At 40.6% G+C, this 17,982-nt stretch overlaps 3 protein-coding genes across 3 annotated transcripts; 1 reads left to right on the top strand and 2 right to left on the bottom strand.

Moving 5' to 3' along the window:
- Positions 1-2,518: 2,518 nt before the first annotated feature.
- LOC112729532 (uncharacterized) lies at positions 2,519-3,748 on the bottom strand. The gene has a single exon (XM_025779706.1). The coding sequence runs from the start codon at positions 3,746-3,748 to the stop codon at positions 2,519-2,521; it is 1,230 nt and encodes a 409-aa protein (XP_025635491.1).
- A 4,502-nt stretch (positions 3,749-8,250) lies between these two features.
- On the bottom strand, positions 8,251-13,067 carry LOC140176573 (uncharacterized). The gene is made up of 4 exons (XM_072208098.1): positions 11,322-13,067; positions 10,624-11,136; positions 9,204-10,173; positions 8,251-9,071 (listed from the first exon to the last, which is right to left on the bottom strand). The coding sequence occupies exons 1-4, from the start codon at positions 13,065-13,067 to the stop codon at positions 8,251-8,253; spliced, it is 4,050 nt and encodes a 1,349-aa protein (XP_072064199.1).
- A 1,351-nt stretch (positions 13,068-14,418) lies between these two features.
- On the top strand, positions 14,419-16,578 carry LOC112729531 (putative disease resistance RPP13-like protein 1). Its single transcript, XM_025779705.1, has one exon. It carries the CDS (start codon positions 14,419-14,421, stop codon positions 16,576-16,578), a length of 2,160 nt encoding a protein of 719 aa, XP_025635490.1.
- Positions 16,579-17,982: the final 1,404 nt, after the last annotated feature.

Here is a 17,982-nt window from a genome sequence, read left to right as displayed (position 1 = left end):
TCCTAGTTGTTGCTAGTTTTGATAAGGCATCTGCTCGGGTGTTTTGCTCCCGAGCTACATGCCTGATTTTAATTGAATTAAAGTGGGACATAAGCTCTCTGGCTAGTGAGTGGTATTTTTCTAGTAATTGATCCTTTACCTGGAACTGACCTGTTACCTGTTGCACGATCAGTTGTGAGTCGCAGTATACCTGGAGGTTGGAAATGCTGAGGGATTGAGCTAGTCTGAGTCCCGCGAGCAATGCCTCATACTCGGCTTGATTATTACTTGCCTTGAATTTGAACCGTATAGACTATTCGGTTTGGAGGTCTCGTTTGTTTGTGAGTAGCACTCCTGCTCCAGATCCTTCTGAGTTTGAAGCGCCGTCAACATATAGTTCCCACTCTTGATCCTCTACTGTTTGGTCGGCTAGTTCGACTATGAAGTCGGCCAGAAATTGTGCCCTCATGGCTGTCCTTGGTTCGTAGGAGATGTCGAACTCTGATAGTTCGATTGACCATTTCGTCATCCTTCCAGATGCTTCGGGCCTTAGTAGAACTTGGCGTATAGGTTGGTTAGTCCTGATTATTATTGGGTGGCTTTGAAAATAGTGACGCAATCTTCGCGCCGTCACGATTATTGCGTATGCGAGCTTTTCCATTGGTGCGTACCGGAGCTCGGCGTTCTGCAGTGTTTTGCTGACGAAATAGACTGGGTTTTGTTGTCCTCCTGTTTCTGTAACTAGGACTGAGCTTATTGCGTTAGTGGAGATAGATAGATAAAGTAACAACGATTTACCTTGTTCTGGTTTTTGTAGTATTGGTGGAGTTGAGAGTATTGATTTGAGCTTTTGAAAAGCTACTTCGCACTCGTTGTTCCATTTGAATGCTTGTCCTTTCCTTAGTATGTTGAAAAAATGTTGAGAATGTGTGGAAATTGCTGGAAGGAACCTAGATAGGGCTGCAATTCTGCCATTCAGTCTTTGCACTTCTTTGATTGTTTGAGGACTTCTCATCTTCATTATTGCTTCACATTTTTCTTGGTTGGCTTCTATTCCTCTGGATGTTAACATGAAACCAAGGAATTTCCCTCCTTTTACTCCAAATGCACATTTGTCTGGATTTAGACGCATGTTGTGTTTTCTGAGTTGTGTGAAGATTTCCTCGATATCTTCTCCGTGGCTTTTTGATTGTTTGGTTTTGATCACCATATCGTCCACGTATACCTTGAGGTTTCGTCCTACTTGTCGGTTGAAAACTTTATCCATTAGTCGCTGGTAGGTGGCACCTGCGTTTTTTAGTCCGAAAGGCATTACGTTATAACAATAGTTCCCCATTTCAGTGATAAAAGTTGTTTTATCCTGATCTTTGGGGTGCATAAGGATTTGATTATATCCTGAGTATGCATCTAAAAAGCTCAAAATATTGTATCCTGATGCATTGTCTACGAGCTTATCAATGCATGGGAGGGGATATGCATCTTTGGGGCATGCTTTATTTAGGTTTGTAAAATCGACGCACATGCGCCACTTACCTGACGCCTTCCTTACCATTACTACATTTGACAGCCAAGTTGTGAATCGGAGCTCTCTGATGAAGCCGGCGTCTAGGAGTTTCTTGGTTTTTTGCAAGCAAGCTGACTTTTTCTCGTCTCCCATGTTTCTTTTCTTCTGAGCTATAGGTCGGATTTTTGGGTCGATCTGTAGTTTGTGGCAGATCAGGCTGGGGTCGATCCCTGGCATGTCAGCTGGGGTCCATGCGAAGAGATCAGCATTCTTTCGCAGAATTTTTGTTATTTGTTCTTTAATACCTGCGGGTAATGAAGAGCTAATGTAAGTGACGTGGTCTTTGTTAGAATCTAAAGTTACCTTTTCGAGATCGTCGGCTGGTGAAGGTCGGTCTGGTTGGTTCTCTCGAGGGTCAAGATCGGCAATTTCGGATATGTTTGACATCTGCGGAATTGTGTTTTGTTTCATTCCTCCTGAGTTCCCCGAGGTTTTGACTTTTAAGCTCTCGTTATAGCATCGTCTCGCTTGGATTTGGTTCGAGTAGACGGTTCCTGTCTTGTTGTCATCTGTTTGGAATTTGACACATAGATGGACTGTGGACACAAGAGCACAAAAGGAGTTTAGTGATGGTCTGCCGAGGATGATGTTGTAAGGACTCGGGCAATCGACGACTAGAAGCAGGACGTCTTTTGTTCTGCACAGGGGGTGGTCCCCTAGTGTCATTTGTAGCCAGATGCTTCCGAGGATGGAGACTCGCTCTCCGGAGAACCCGACCAGTTCACCTGAGGATGGTTGTATTGTATTTGTGCTGAGCTTCATTTTCTGGAAGGTTGAATAGAAGAGGACGTCGGCGCTGCTTCCTGGGTCCAGGAGCACCTTTCGGACTAGGAGGTCTCCTGCTTGTATTGATATTACCACGGGGTCATCGAGGTTGCTGCTCTTTGGCTTGTGATCGGTTTGATCGAAGGTTATCGTTGCCATGGTTGTTTGCTTTGTTGTGGTTTCGCCTGTTCTCTAGATAGTCAGCATGGCTCAGTAGCTCCTTTTTCTTACTGAGCTGTTGCTTCCACCTCCGGCGTATCCACCCGAGATGCAGTTGATGATTCCCCGTGTTGGTGTCGGTTGGTGTTTCGGCCTTTCTGTGGTATGCGGTTCTCGATCTGATTGGTGATCGGCGTTCGTTTGAGCTTGTTTAATTCGACCGCTGATGTACTTATCCAGGTGTCCCTGTCTGGCGAGTCTCTCGAGGAGGTCCTTGGCAATTACACACTCATCGGTGGTGTGTCCGAACTTCTGATGAAAAGCGCAATGTTTAGTTTTATCGACGTATCGTTGATCCTGGTAGGACCCCGCTCTGCTGGGTGGTTTGATGATCTTGGCGTTTAGAATTTCTTTAATGATGTCTTCCTTCTTTGTATTGAATTGGGTGTATGCGTCATACTTCGGGGTTAGCTTGAAAGGTCTCCTACTATCTTTCTGATTGGGTAACCTGGGGTGTTTTTCGTCCTCCTTGCGAGGTTGTAATCTCTCTACTCGTCGAGCCTTTCTAAGTTCCTCGATTTCCATTTGTCCGGCCGCCCTTTCGCGAAATTCCTCCAGGGTCTTCGGTTTTGTCACCGCGATTGTTTCCTGGAATTTGCCCGGCCTCAGGCCGCTTTTTAATGCGTGGAGGTGGACCTTAGGGTCGAGATCGGGTATCTCCACGGTTGCTTTGGCGAACCTGGTCATGTAGTCCTTCAAACTTTCGTGTTGTCCCTGCTTGATGGTGCTGAGGTAGTCCGACCCGTGGACATATATTCTTGAGGCTGCGAAATAGTCTATGAAAGATCTTGCTAAGTCCTCGAAACTGGAAATGGAACCTACAGGAATTTTTGAGAACCAGAGTAAAGCAGCACCATCTAAATAAGTAGGAAAAGAACGACAAAGTACAGGGTCCGAGGCGCCGTTAAAAAACATCATGGACTGAAACTTTTTAACGTGCACCCGGGGGTCACCGAATCCTTCATAGGGTTTGAGGCCCGTTGGGAGTACAAAGTTCTCTGGCATCTTGACGCTCATGACTTCCTCGGAAAAGGGGTTGTCCAGTGTGAGCTTTTCTTTTGGTGGAGTAACCTCCAAGGACTCAGCTTCTCGAGCATGGAGGGGGTTTCCGTTGGAAACCTTGGACGACTGCTCGGCTATTTTCCGGACCTCTGCCTGGAGGCTTGCGATCATGGCCATTATCTCCGCCTGGGAGGGTGTTGACGCTCCGTTGTCCGTCATTGGCGTATGGCCTGTTAAGTAAAAAGGAGATCGTGAAAAGGAAAAAGAAAAATGGGGTTAAGTAGACCGAGCCCCACGGTGGGCGCCAAATGTTCCGTGCTGGGATTCTTTCTCCGAGCTATAACTCGCTAGGGTGCTCCCTTGAACAGTTGTTCCAATGCTCGGAGTGAATTCCTCAAGGTTCCGTGAACGTCGGCGTGGGACCTGAAAAAAGGACTCTGACGCCCAAGTCAGTAAGTTTCTTAGGAATACGAAAAATAAAAACAAGGAGTATGAGATTGATGTGTGTTTCTTTAATGTTGCTCAGTATCTGCTTTTAGTCAAATCTGACTGCACTTGTTATTTCGGTTCGTTTATATAGATATTTCCAAGTACTGAAATTTGTAACTTCCTGGTGGATACTCCGAGATCCTTGGGTTTGTTTTACTGTTTCTGTTGTCGACCGGCTGTAGCGCGGAGATTCTTATGGGGCGGTTATAAAAAGCCGTTGTGTTGATTGTTCGGTCAATGATTCTATAGCCGAGGATATTGGTATAGTACACCAATATTGTTGGCAAAGAGCTCCTGGTTGGTCGAGATGCTGAAATTCAAGGCTTAATTAGAAGGTTGACTAAGGGATATCATAGATACATATGCATTGTTGGTGAAGAGGTTGGAATAGGAAAGACAACTGAAGGTTCTGGTTGAACTTGAGAAGGGGGGGTTGAATCAAGTCAGCTTTAAACTTAAAATTTCAAGCTTAGTTTAAACTGTTGCACGAGTTGCAGGAGATTATTTAAAATAGTCTCATACACAGAACATTAAAAGAGCAGAGAAGAGGAGAAAGAGGCCAGCATGTATCCTGGTTCGGATTCTTGGTGCCATGAATCCTATGTCCAGTCTCCACCACAACCCATGGTGGAATTTTCACTATAATTCTCAGGTTACATACACCAATACTATTGAATTTTTCCCTAATTCAACTAGTATCAACCCCTAAGCTTTCTTAACCAAAGCTTAGCTACCCCAAAGTGATATCCCAACTTGGAAGGGGAATCTTCACAGATTCAATTCTCACCAAGTGCTAACCCAACTTGGCAAGGGGAACTAATCCTAGTTCAGATACCCAAATTACATCAGAAAACAAACAGTGGCTATTTTGCATCACTCTTGCCTTTTCTCTCCTGGCTTTTGAACCTCACATAATTGCCTTTTCTCAAAACAGAAAATAACGCAAGACAGCCATAACAATAAATCAGAATTAAGCTTGAGTAGAAGAAAGAGATTTCAGCTCAGTGTTAGAGATGATGCTCTGAATGTGTGTGCTCTCTTCCTTGGCTTGAAATGTTGAAGTGAGGCATATTATATATCTTAAGCTAGGCTTCATTCTAGCTTCATCCTCTTTTGCTTTTTCTTGCTGCCCGTTGGAGTGGTCCTTGATGGCATGCAGTCCTTTCTTCATCTTGCTCCACCTCCCCTGCTATCCGAGGAGCTCTCCCACTACCTCTGCTGTCCTTGGTGTTTCTTTCTTCCTTGGCATGTTCCTCTTTTCCATTCTGCTCCATTTCCTTGCTGCTGCTCTATGCAAGTTTGTGTTTTGCATAACCACGATCCATAGCAGTGCTTTTGGTGATGTCCTTGCTTGCTTTCTCAGAGCCACACTTGTCCTTGCATGATACAGCTGTCCTCATATTGCTTTTAGCAAATATTTACATAATCATTTAATGTTGCTTATGAGGAATTGTTGGACTCGGTTACTGCATTAAGGAACAATGTGAGCTGCTTTTCTATTTGCTTTGATGGGCTGCTGCAATATAAGCTAGTATACTTGGGCCTGCCACAATGAAGCACACATTAAGCACTATTGGGCTTTCAACCCAAATAAATGTTTGTCATCATAATGTAACCAAAATCAAACTAGGCTCAACAATCTCCCCCTTGTTGACAAACATGATAAAATAGGGAACTTAAAGAAAAATTTAAATAAGTTAAGAACACTTCCCTTTGATGACATTCGGATTGTGAGTTGCTCCCCCTGAATGCTAGCATTGCTCCCCCTTGATCATGGCTTACATCTTTTCCTGAACAAAACTTAAAAATAGCCAACACCAATATATCCAAACAATATATCACAGTAATGGAAGCACAGAGCAATTAACACTAAGCACAACACAAGATAAATCATAGCACTACAAAACATTGTTCTTAACTATTACTATTAATCCCTAAGCCAAAACTAACATTCCTTTTCTTTTCTCCCCCTTTTGTCATCAAGGGAGGAAAGGAAAAAACAACTTGCACAAAATTTGTTAGTGGATGGTGCATATAGTTTAAGTAGCAGAGTAGTTAAAGTCTTTACAGTCATCTAAAATATTTAACAAGTTCAAAAGGAAACTAAGTCATAATCACAGATGAGATAAAATGAGCTAGGCATCAGAGTTGGATTCATCAGAGGTTCCATCGTCCTCCCCCTCATTGTCAGATGTGGTGAGGCCAACCTCAACATCCTCCACAAAGTCCCTCAGAATGCGAATCCTTCCTTTGGTCTTCTTAAGAGCATTCTCCTCCAAAACTTGATTCCTTTTGCGCTCAGCACCATGATGGAGAAGAAGGTCAGTCAGATTGATAAATTCTTCAAGCACATTCTTCAGAATGCAGGTCATGACCTTGATTGTAGTGGATGTGGAAGGGGAAATCAGAGGATCCTCATCAACAGAGGGAACATCAGTGCTGTCATCAGTTTGGCGACGCTTGGGAGCTGTTTTCTTTACTGCACCACCCCCTTTAATATATGAGTTACAATCTATGGCAATTTCAGCCCCAAAATCAACATTGTAATATTGAAAAATTTTTGTAAGAAGCATGCCATATGGTAACGCATTTTTGGTACTGACACAAGCATACATATGCCTTACAAGTAAATAAGCAAAAGAGATGGGAATTTTTGAAAGCAGTGCATACAAAACCAGTGTGTCATAGAATGAGACGCGTTGAAAAGAGCCGCTCTGAGGCAAGATGACATGGTTTACAATCCTGTGCAGCTGGGTACGGACTGGACCAAGAGACTTATGAGTAGGAGTGTTACCTTCTAAGAGAGGGATATTGATGCAGACAGTGCTTAGGGCATCAAAGTATGAAACATTGAGCGTTTCGTCCCACTTACCAGAGGTGTAGACATCAGGGCCTCGATCCTGGTAATCTAGGGCTTTGCCTAGGTGATATTTGTCAAGAATAATCACTTTGCCTTTAACAAAAGAGGCGATTCTCCCTTCTTTGTAGGACATGTTGCTATAAAACTGTTTTACCAAATCAGGGTAAATTTTCTCTTTGATGGACAGTATGGATGTCCAACCTTGATATGCAAACAATGGGGTAAAGTTCAGGCCTTTCCTATGGAGTTTGTCAAGATTGACAAGCTTCGAGGGACAGAGTTTACGCTTGTAAACATCTTTGCAGAAAAACAGATAGTTCATGAGAGATTGAAAACGACGACGATCAAAGGACTCATCAGGAAAATCAGCATAAAATGACTTGTAAGCAATAGGATTTGAGAGCCTAGGTTCAGCAACAGGACGGAGGTCAAAGGCAATGACTGTACCGCGAGTATGGTGACTCTGAGTGGGGCGAGTCTCTTCGTCTTCGTGAAGAGGCCTCTTTCCTCTGGAAGAGCTAGGTTTGGAAGAACTAGGCTGAGACATGTTTGGTGGAGGAGGAGGAGGTGTAGGGCGAGGGGCAACGCCAGGGCGGCGAGCAGTGGTCTTCGTGCGGGCCATGTCAGGAGAAGGGTTTGGTGGTGGAGATGGTGAGGAATGAGTGGGGGAATGAGAGGGAGAAGAGTGTGTGTGATCAGAACGGTGGGAGCCACTGTGGGAGCCACTGTGGGAGCCTCTGTGAGCAACTCTCTTCTTTCGAGCCATATTTATAGAAGCACTGGTTTGGAGAAGATGAAGGAGTGGAGAATGGAGAGTGGAGAGTGTGGTGTGAAAGGATGCATGCAGTGGGAAGTTATTATAAACTTAGAGAAGTGTAAAGGTTGCTCCTTGAAAAAATAAAAATCCCAACTTTAAAAACGTATAGGAAGTAACAGCTGTAATTGTTGTACGTTGCAGATGGGAACAAAAGCAAAATAAAATTTGGATTTGAAAACAAATTTTAAATGAGGCCCAAAAACTTATTTTCAAAAAAATGAAAAAGCAACTATGAAATGGGCTCAATTGGATTCAGTAAAGAAAGCCCATATGTCGAGACTGCTTCAGCACGTGATGTTCATCATTCAGGCTTGAATCCTGTAGGCTTCATAGTGACCCAATGAAGGTTACTCATCATCTGCCAAAAAATCTCACCGCGATTTATGAGACAAAATACAAAAGATCTCATTATCAGAAACATTAAGAAAACAGAGATGAAGTTAGAATGCCCAGTTCAGTTCTTAACTTGCAGAACCTCTCCTCTATCAGTGGTTTGGTGAATATATCAGCTAGCTGACCCTCAGAATTAACAAACTGAATATCTAAATTTCCATTTTACACATGTTCTCTTATAGAATGAAAACGAACTTCAATGTGCTTTGTTCTTGAGTGCAAAACAGGGTTTTTGGAAATATTGATAGCACTCATGTTGTCACAAAATAATGGAATATTTGAGACATTCAATTTATAGTCAGCTAGTTGAGTTTTCAGCCATAATAATTGAGAACAACAAGAGGAGGCTGCAATGTACTCAGCTTCGGCTGTTGAAAGTGCTACCGTAGCTTGCTTTTTGCTAGACCAAACAATGAGGGATTTCCCAAGAAAGCAGCACATGCCACTTGTGCTTCTTCTATCAATCCTATCCCCAGCAAAATCTGCATCACAGAAACCCACTAATTGAAATGAATCAGTCTTGGGAAACCATAAACCATAATTAGTGGTACAAAGTACATATCGAATGATCCTCTTGACAGCTGAGAGGTGGGACTCCTTAGGCCTTGATTGAAACCTTGAGCAAACTCCAACACTTTGGATGATATCAGGCCTTGAGGAGGATAGATACATCAAAGATCCAATCATCCCTCTATAACGTGTCTCATCAACATCTCTACCATGTTCATCCTTATCAAGCTTGATGTTAGGATGCATGGGAGTTCCCATTGGCTTAGCACAGTCCAGCCCAAACTTCTTGACAAGTTCCTTTGCATATTTTTCTTGATGGATGAATATGCCTTCTGCAGTTTGCTTGATTTGCAAGCCTAGGAAGAAATTGAGTTCTCCCATCATGCTCATATCAAATTCATTGGTCATAAGCTTAGCAAAATCTGCACACAAATCCTCATTAGCCGAACCAAATATAATATCATCAACATAAACTTGCACAAGAATAAAATGATCATGATAGTTCCTAATAAATAAAGTGGTGTCAGTGGCTCCTCTTTGAAAATTATTTTTCAACAAAAATGAGCTAAGCCTCTCATACCAAGCTCTAGGAGCTTGTCTTAAACCATATAAGGCTTTAGCTAGTTTGAAAACATGGTTAGGAAAAGTTTTGTTTTCAAACCCAGGTGGTTGAGCCACATAAACCTCTCTATCTATTATGCCATTGAGGAAAGCACACTTTACGTCCATTTGGAACAGCTTGAAGCCACAATGAGCTGCATATGCAAGGAGCAATCTGATGGCTTCCATTCGAGCTACAGGTGCAAATGATTCATCAAAATCAATCCCTTCCTCTTGATCATATCCTTGAGCAACCAATCTGGCTTTGTTTCGGACTATGGATCCATCTTCACCCAGCTTGTTTCTGAAAATCCATTTAGTGCCAGTGACTTTCTTTCCATTTGGATAAGGCACTAATAACCAGACCTGATTCTTCTCAAATTGCTGCAATTCCTCCTTCATGGCTAACACCCAAGATGGATCAGCAAGAGCTTCTTGGATGTTTTGAGGTTCAATCTTTGATAGAAGAGCAATGTTGTTGGATTCGGCTCTTTTCAAAGATGAACGAGTGGTCCTACCAGTGGAGGGATTTCCAATTATGAACTCTTCAGGGTAGTTTTTTAGAAACCTCCATTCTCTTGGTCTTCTTGACTGGTTAGAGGATTCAGGTTCCTCTTGATCAATGATGGCCTCTGCATCAGTGTTATCAGTAGTGACAGGAGATGATTCCAAATTGTCTCCTGCAGAATTGGAATTTTCGCAGCTACTAGGTGCAGTTTCATAGGAACTTGGATTTTGTGGAACTGGTTCAGAGTTCTTTGGTAATTCAGCTTCAAAACCTGGACTATCATCAATACAAACACTAGGAACAATGTTAGTCTCACAGAAAGTGACATGCATGGTTTCCTCAACAGCTTTGGAGTTCTTGTTATAAACTCTATAGGCCTTGCTATTTGTGGAATAACCAAGAAAAATCCCTTCATGTGTTTTAGGATCAAATTTTCCTAAATTTTCTTTGATATTCAGAATGAAACACTTGCAGCCAAACACATGAAAATGACTAAGATTAGGAGGATGCCCTTTCCAAAGTTCATATGGGGTTTTCTTCAAAAACTTCCTAATGATGGTTCTATTTAAAACATAGCAAGCTGTATTCACAGCTTCAGCCCATAAGAACTTGGGGATTTCATATTCACATAACATAGCTCTAGCCATTTCTTGCAAACTTCTATTTCTTCTTTCCACAACACCATTTTGTTGAGGTGTTCTTGGACAAGAGAAGTTATGTGATATACCTTGTTCATCACAAAAAGATTCAAAAAATTGATTTTCAAATTCTTTGCCATGGTCACTTCTAATTGAAACAATTTTTAAACCTTTTTCATTTTGAACCTTTTTGCTGAATTTCTCAAAAACTGAAAAAGCCTCATGTTTATGAGCAAGAAAGAACACCCAGCCAAATCTAGTATAGTCATCCACAATTACCATGCCATAACTCTTTCCTCCAAGACTTTGAGTCCTAGTTGGTCCAAACAGATCAAGATGTAACAACTCCAATGGTTTCTTAGTAGAGACATCTTCCTTGGGTTTGAAAGAGGTTTTAATTTGTTTACCCATTTGACAAGCATCACAAATGATGTCCTTATCAAATTTTATATTAGGAAGACCTCTAACTAAGCCTCTCTTTATAAGCTTAGAGATTTGGAACATGCTAGCATGTCCTAACCTCTTATGCCACATCCATTTTTCAGACTCCATTGAAGAGAAACAAGTTACATTTTGAACTTTTAGATCATCTAGAGTGATACCATAAACATTGTCACTTCTTTTGGCAACAAACAAAACAGCCCCTGTTTTCTCATTTATGACTTTACAATCAGATTTCCTAAAGGTTACAGCATACTCAAGGTCACACAATTGACTTATACTCAATAGATTATGCTTTAACCCATCAACTAAGAAGACACTATCAATGCAAGTTGAAAAATCTTTGCCAACCTTACCAATGGCAATTATTTTACCTTTACCATTATCTCCAAAAGTGACAAATCCTCCATTATACTTGTTGAGTTTAATAAAGAAAGTATCCCTTCCGGTCATATGCCTTGAACATCCACTATCAAGATACCACATGTCCATTTTCTTCTTGGATGCAAGGCAAACCTGCATGTTCTTCAACTAACCTTAGGTATCCAAATCCATTTGGATCCTTTGATGTGAAATCTTCTTGGTTGCCCAAGAGCATTAAAATCATGAACAACTTTATATAACTTACTATCATTACCAAAAGACCTAAGAAAGATGAAACATTGAGGAGGATCATGACCATTTCTATTGCACTTGTAGCACTGATTTTTGCCCACTGATTTCTGGGTTTTGCTGAATCCTTTTGGTTTGACAAACTTGGAAGAGGAAGATTCAGATTTTTGAAAGTTTGGTTTGACAACTGATTTATTTCCCTCTATGAAACCAAGTCCAGATTTTTCAGACCCAAACCTTTGACAAGCAAGTAGTTTGTTCAGATTTTGAGAACCTTGAACAAACTTTGCTAAGTCTTCATTCAAACTTTTTATTTGTTCATTCAGCTTTTTGTTTTCAGAAGTCAAATCAGTGGAGGCAGAAACTTCATACTTGAGTTTGAATTTTTCTAATTCAGTTCGCAAGACAATGTTTTCTTCTTTTAAAAACTTTTCATTGTTAGTTTCATTTGCCTTAACCTTTTTCAAAAGAAGATCATTTTCTGTCCTCAAAGCCTCATTTTCTGTCTTATATTTAGCATACTTATCCAAGAGTTTCTTAGAGTTCACAGAAATGTCTTTGATAATGTAGTGCAGTTCATCAATAGATAAGTCAGAGAGATCTACCTCATCTTCATCATCATGATCTGCCATCAGGCATAGTTGAGCTTCCTGATCTGAGCTTTCTGAGCTGGTGTCGTTCTCCAAGTCCTCCCATGTTGCCATCATCACCTTCTTTTTGTCTTTCTTGAATTTTTTGCCTTTCTTAAGTTGAGGGCAATCTGACTTGAAGTGACCAGGTTCCTTGCAGTGATGGCATGTGAACTTGACTTGATCTTTCTTGACCTCTTTGGATGAAGAGCTTCCTTTGCCTTTGTTTTTGTATCTTAGTAGTCTTCTCATTTTCCTTGCAAAGAGCACCATTTCTTCATCTGAGAAGCTGTCATCAGATTCTTCTCCTTGGGCTGTCATTCTTGATTTTAGTGCTATACTTTTCTTTTTGTCATCTTTGTCTTGAGACATGTGAGTGGTTTCATAAGCCAGCAGCTTGCCTCTCAGCTCATCATAGGTGATTTTGATCAAATCATTCCTTTCAGAGATGGCTGTGCTTTTCACTTCCCATTTCTTAGTAAGACTCCTCAGAATCTTTCTTACTAACGTTTCTTCAGAGTAGCTTCTTCCCATAGTGTCCAGATTGTTGATGATTATCGAGAACCTTTCGAACATTTGATCAATGCTCTCATCTTCCTTCATACTGAACATTTCATACTCCTTCATTAACATGTCGATTCTGGTCTCCCTCACTTGCTTGGTGCCTTCATGAGTGAGTCTGAGCTTATCCCAGATTTCTTTCACCGTTTTACACCTTGACACTTTTCTGAATTCTTCAAAACTGATTGCACAGTGCATCAGGTTGATTGCTTTGGCATTGAGTTCAACCTTCTTCTTTTCTTCATCTGTCCATTCGTTGTCCTCTTTTGTCACAACTTCTCCATCTGCATTTTGTTTGGTAGGAACGTCTGGACCATTGAGGATGATCTTCCAGATGTTGTAGTCGATTGATTGCACGAAGATTCTCATTCTCTCTTTCCAGTAAGAGTAGTTGCTGCCATTGAAGTAGGGAGGTCTATTATTGGACTGCCCTTCAGTGAGAGTGAAAGCCACGATGTTGGGATTCATGTTGTTGGCCATGGATCTTTACTCCAAGCTGTGAAGCTTGCCTTCTTGAGACCTTGCTCTGATACCAATTGAAGGTTCTGGTTGAACTTGAGAAGGGGGGGTTGAATCAAGTCTGCTTTAAACTTAAAATTTCAAGCTCAATTTAAACTGTTGCACGAGTTGCAGGAGATTATTTAAAATAGTCTCATACACAGAACATTAAAAGAGCAGAGAAGAGGAGAAAGAGGCCAGCATGTATCCTGGTTCGGATTCTTGGTGCCATGAATCCTACGTCCAGTCTCCACCACAACCCATGGTGGAATTTTCACTATAATTCTCAGGTTACATACACCAATACTATTGAATTTTTCCCTAATTCAACTAGTATCAACCCCTAAGCTTTCTTAACCAAAGCTTAGCTACCCCAAAGTGCTATCCCAACTTGGAAGGGGAATCTTCACAGATTCAATTCTCACCAAGTGCTAACCCAACTTGGCAAGGGGAACTAATCCTAGTTCAGATACCCAAATTACATCAGAAAACAAACAGTGGCTATTTTGCATCACTCCTGCTTTTTTTCTCTTGGCTTTTGAACCTCACATAATTGCCTTTTCTCAAAATAGAAAATAACGCAAGACAGCCATAACAATAAATCAGAATTAAGCTTGAGTAGAAGAAAGAGATTTCAGCTCAGTGTTAGAGATGATGCTCTGAATGTGTGTGCTCTCTTCCTTGGCTTGAAATGTTGAAGTGAGGCATATTATATATCTTCAGCTAGGCTTCATTCTAGCTTCATCCTCTTTTGCTTTTTCTTGCTGCCCGTTGGAGTGGTCCTTGATGGCATGCAGTCCTTTCTTCATCTTGCTCCACCTCCCCTGCTATCCGAGGAGCTCTCCCACTACCTCTGCTGTCCTTGGTGTTTCTTTCTTCCTTGGCATGTTCCTCTTTTCCATTCTGCTCCATTTCCTTGCTGCTGCTCTATGCAAGTTTGTGTTTTGCATAACCACGATCCATAGCAGTGCTTTTGGTGATGTCCTTGCTTGCTTTCTCAGAGCCACACTTGTCCTTGCATGATACAGCTGTCCTCATATTGCTTTTAGCAAATATTTACATAATCATTTAATGTTGCTTATGAGGAATTGTTGGATTCGGTTACTGCATTAAGGAACAATGTGAGCTGCTTTTCTATTTGCTTTGATGGGCTGCTGCAATATAAGCTAGTATACTTGGGCCTGCCACAATGAAGCACACATTAAGCACTATTGGGCTTTCAACCCAAATAAATGTTTGTCATCATAATGTAACCAAAATCAAACTAGGCTCAACAACAACACTAGCCCGAAGTGTCTACAACAGTACTCAAGTGAAAAGTAAGTTTCATTTCATGGCATGGGTAACTGTCTCTCGACAATTCAATGTGAAGCGAATTGTTAAGACTATGCTGGAATTTGCTCCTGAAAAACCAGAGTACGTTGGTGATGAATTTGAATTATTGGAACTTGAGCTTCATAAGTTCGTAGTGGACAGGGAAGTCCTTCTTGTTCTGGACGACGTCGTCAAGCTTGATTGGAACCACTTGTCAGATCTGATGAACGTCTTCCGTAGTTCCTCGTGTAGAATTTTGATAACCACGAGGAAGAAGGAAGTCGCAAAAGTAGCAAAAGAAGTAGAAGAATCCACACACACCGTGTTAATGACAAGTCTCTCCCCCGAAGCTTGCTGGTCAATTATCAAACATCACGCATTTGGTGATGATCTGAAGAATGAGTCAACCGTGGAAAGGATATTCGGCCAAGTTGGAAGACAAATAGCAGAAAAGTGCGAGCGGAAGCCAGTTGTTGCTAAATCTTTTGGTGTTATGTTGCGTGGCAGATCTTACGAAGAATGGCATCATGTAATGATGAGTGAAAAGCTGTGGTGGTACGACTTGACATCTGCATCCATGTTGAGTGAATACTTGTATTCTAGAATGCCTCCTGCTTTGAGACAATGCTTGCTGTATTGTTCCATCTTTCCCAAGAATCACTCCATTCAAGTTGACAAGCTCGTCAAACTGTGGATGGCACAGGGCTTTATTGCCTCCCATGAAGAGGACAAGATGGAAATACAAGGCTGGAAATACGTCAAGCAATTGCGAGATTGCTCTGCCTTCCAAGAATTTGAACCGGATGGCGAGGGCGCCTTTGTATGCAAATTGGAGGAAGGAATGCATGAATTTATCCAAGATCTTGCGCGAAACGAATACTGCATAAAGTTTCTTGATGAAGGGGCAACCGTGGAAGAGTCCGGAGACAATGACACCTTAACAAAGCCTCCTCGCTTTCGTCACTGTACCCTGTGTCTTGAAGCTCAAACCTCTTTCCCAGATTCAATTGACAATGCAGGTAAACTACACACTCTAATGGTTTTGTCCGAGTCTTCCGACATAGATCCAACAAATCTTGCCAGCCTTCTGTATTCTATGAAGAGGATCAGGGCGTTGGATTTGAGCTCTTGTGCAATAAAGGAGCTTCCATTGAAGGCAGATGAATTGCTACATCTAAGGTACCTTAACCTGTCTTTCAATCATGAGCTAAAAAAGTTGCCTTCTGCAATAAGTAATTTGCTTAATTTGCAAAGTTTAAATCTCAACGGATGTGATAGTCTTCAGAAACTGCCAAAAAGTATAGGAAAATTGATCAAGTTGCGACATCTTGAGATTCTCTGGACAGCAAGCCTTAGCTACCTACCAAAAGGGATTGCAAGCTTAACCTTCTTGAGAACCTTAAATCGATTCTTTGGGAGCAGTGGTGGTGCTAGCAGAAGCAAAGCATGCAGTCTTGGAGATTTGGAAAATCTAAACAATATTGAAGGGTGTCTTACCATAGATGGATTGGGTGGTGAAACTGAAATTTCTGAAGCTAAAAGAGCTGGTCTAAAGAACAAGAAAAATCTGCGTGGCTTGGAACTGTGGTTTTCTATGGTACGATTGAAGGGCGACGATCAAATCCTACTTGATCGTTTAGAAGCACCTCCCCAATTGCAATTCCTTGGAATATTTTACTACCGAGGAAGTTCATTCCCCAACTGGATGATGGAATTGAAGAAACTAACACACCTAATGCTTGTTAACTGTAGTGAATGCAATCTTTTGCCCCCTTTTGGGAAACTCCCATTCCTTGAATCACTTGAGATCAAGAATATGCCTAATGTGGAGATGGTAGATTTCCAATTTCTGGGAATAGGATTAAACCATGAGGATGCTGGCAACGAAGGCTCCTCATCTGAAGAAATTGCATTTCCCAGATTGAGAAAGCTTCACTTCATAAAGTTGGATAAGTGGAAAGGGTGGACTGGAATCAATGTTGATGGTGGAGATAAGAAGATTATGCCTCTACTATCTTCTTTGTCAGTTGTAAACTGTGAAAAGTTAGAATCACTTCCTAACTACATCAAGAGGAAGGAAAATCTGAAACCAATTATTGAAGGATGTCCTTTGCTACTAGAAAAAGAAAAGGCGCAAAAAGAGATGAAGAGCATGGATTCAATAAACAAAGCAGATTAAGGTAAGCTATTCTTATAGTAATATTTCTTTGTCAAATATGTGGACTCTGCATAGCATACAACTGTGATTTCATAGTTTCAGTTTGCTTGTCTTGCAATTTAAGTACATTCATTTTAAGCTAACACTTTAAATAGACTCGGCAATAATTTCTTAAAATTATTGAAAGTTACTTCTTACTTGTTAGCAAAACTATGCTTGTCAGTACCTATTAATGATATTATTCCTCCTCACCTGTTAATCAGGTTCAGTTTAGTGTGTTCAAAATCTGCAACCACTGAGGAGTCTCCAAAGAATGTTGCACAGATGTGTGTTTTCAACTTTTCTGTGCTCTATATTAAAAAATCTCGTAAGAAGTTGAAGATTGAAGGTCTGTGGTGTCTGGTGCCGAAATTAAAGTCCAATTTCTCAATAAATTGTTTCCAGATATTATAGCACAGTTGTGTGATTTCAACTCAGTTTGGCAAAAACATCTAGGCTTTGCTGCTACGATCATGATGTAATAAGTTATGGCTATGTACTTGCATGACTATTGAGTTTGCTTTCTATATTCTGTGAGATTTCACTGTAATTTTACTCTTTCCATGTGTTTCCTCAGAGAACTTGTAACACCATGATTCTGAATATAATTAGTAGCCTTCTCAGTTTGAAGTAAAATTGGTGATTTTTATTTTTGAAAAGTGAATAGTAGTAAAATTGGTATAGACTATCAACTAGATTGACTATTAATCATGAATATCACTAATTTACTATGAGTTTTATATCAATTATTGTAAGAACAAAGTGCTATTATTATACATATAACACTATGGACTATGGTTTCTATTTGTTGGTGATTATTGGTTTGTCATATTATGGTTCTGTAAAAGATGCTAAAGTATACTAAGCGCATGAGAGGAGTATCATTCAAGCCTTTTGTGTGACCAATGGAATTATTGTCTTTGTGGAAATTTTGTTGCAAAGTTTAAACTTTTTTCTTAGAAGCTGTTCCTAATAAATGTTAATTTTATGTAAAATTATGATATGATGAACATTTTAATGTGTTGTCCAATAAAACATTTGTAGCAAAAATTCATAATGATTTCTTGTACTTGTGATAAAGCGTGCACTCATTCGATGCATTTAATAATAATGGCTTCTTAATGAATTGACTGATAATATTGAATCTCCACTTAAACAAGAATAGATTTGATTATCAGATCATTCACTTGATCAGGCTGATACACTAATAATGGGAATATAGAGAGACACTCACATAAGAAAATGATCAGAACCTGCTATGATAAATACACAATGATGTGTTCAACATTGTTGCCATCCTTTTTAGCTTTGAAAACAGAACTGAAAGGGATAAACTCAGCTTGAGAAAAGTTTGATTTCAAAATAACAATACCACAATGAAAAAAT

Source organism: Arachis hypogaea, chromosome 12 (assembly GCF_003086295.3).
Source record: "Arachis hypogaea cultivar Tifrunner chromosome 12, arahy.Tifrunner.gnm2.J5K5, whole genome shotgun sequence".
NCBI lineage: Eukaryota > Viridiplantae > Streptophyta > Magnoliopsida > Fabales > Fabaceae > Arachis > Arachis hypogaea.
This window is presented reverse-complemented; position numbering and strand designations above follow the sequence as displayed.

Excerpts from the sequence above, each read along its gene's own strand:
- LOC112729532 (XM_025779706.1), bottom strand. The coding sequence starts at position 3,748 with ATGACGGACAACGGAGCGTCAACACCCTCCCAGGCGGAGATAATGGCC.
- LOC140176573 (XM_072208098.1), bottom strand. The coding sequence starts at position 13,067 with ATGGCCAACAACATGAATCCCAACATCGTGGCTTTCACTCTCACTGAA. Across the intron at positions 11,137-11,321 it reads AATGGATTTGGATACCTAAG|GTTGGCAAAGATTTTTCAAC; the intron begins GTTAGTTGAAGA and ends GCCATTGGTAAG. Across the intron at positions 10,174-10,623 it reads GAGGAAAGAGTTATGGCATG|TGTTTCATTCTGAATATCAA; the intron begins GTAATTGTGGAT and ends TTTGGCTGCAAG.
- LOC112729531 (XM_025779705.1), top strand. The coding sequence starts at position 14,419 with ATGGCATGGGTAACTGTCTCTCGACAATTCAATGTGAAGCGAATTGTT.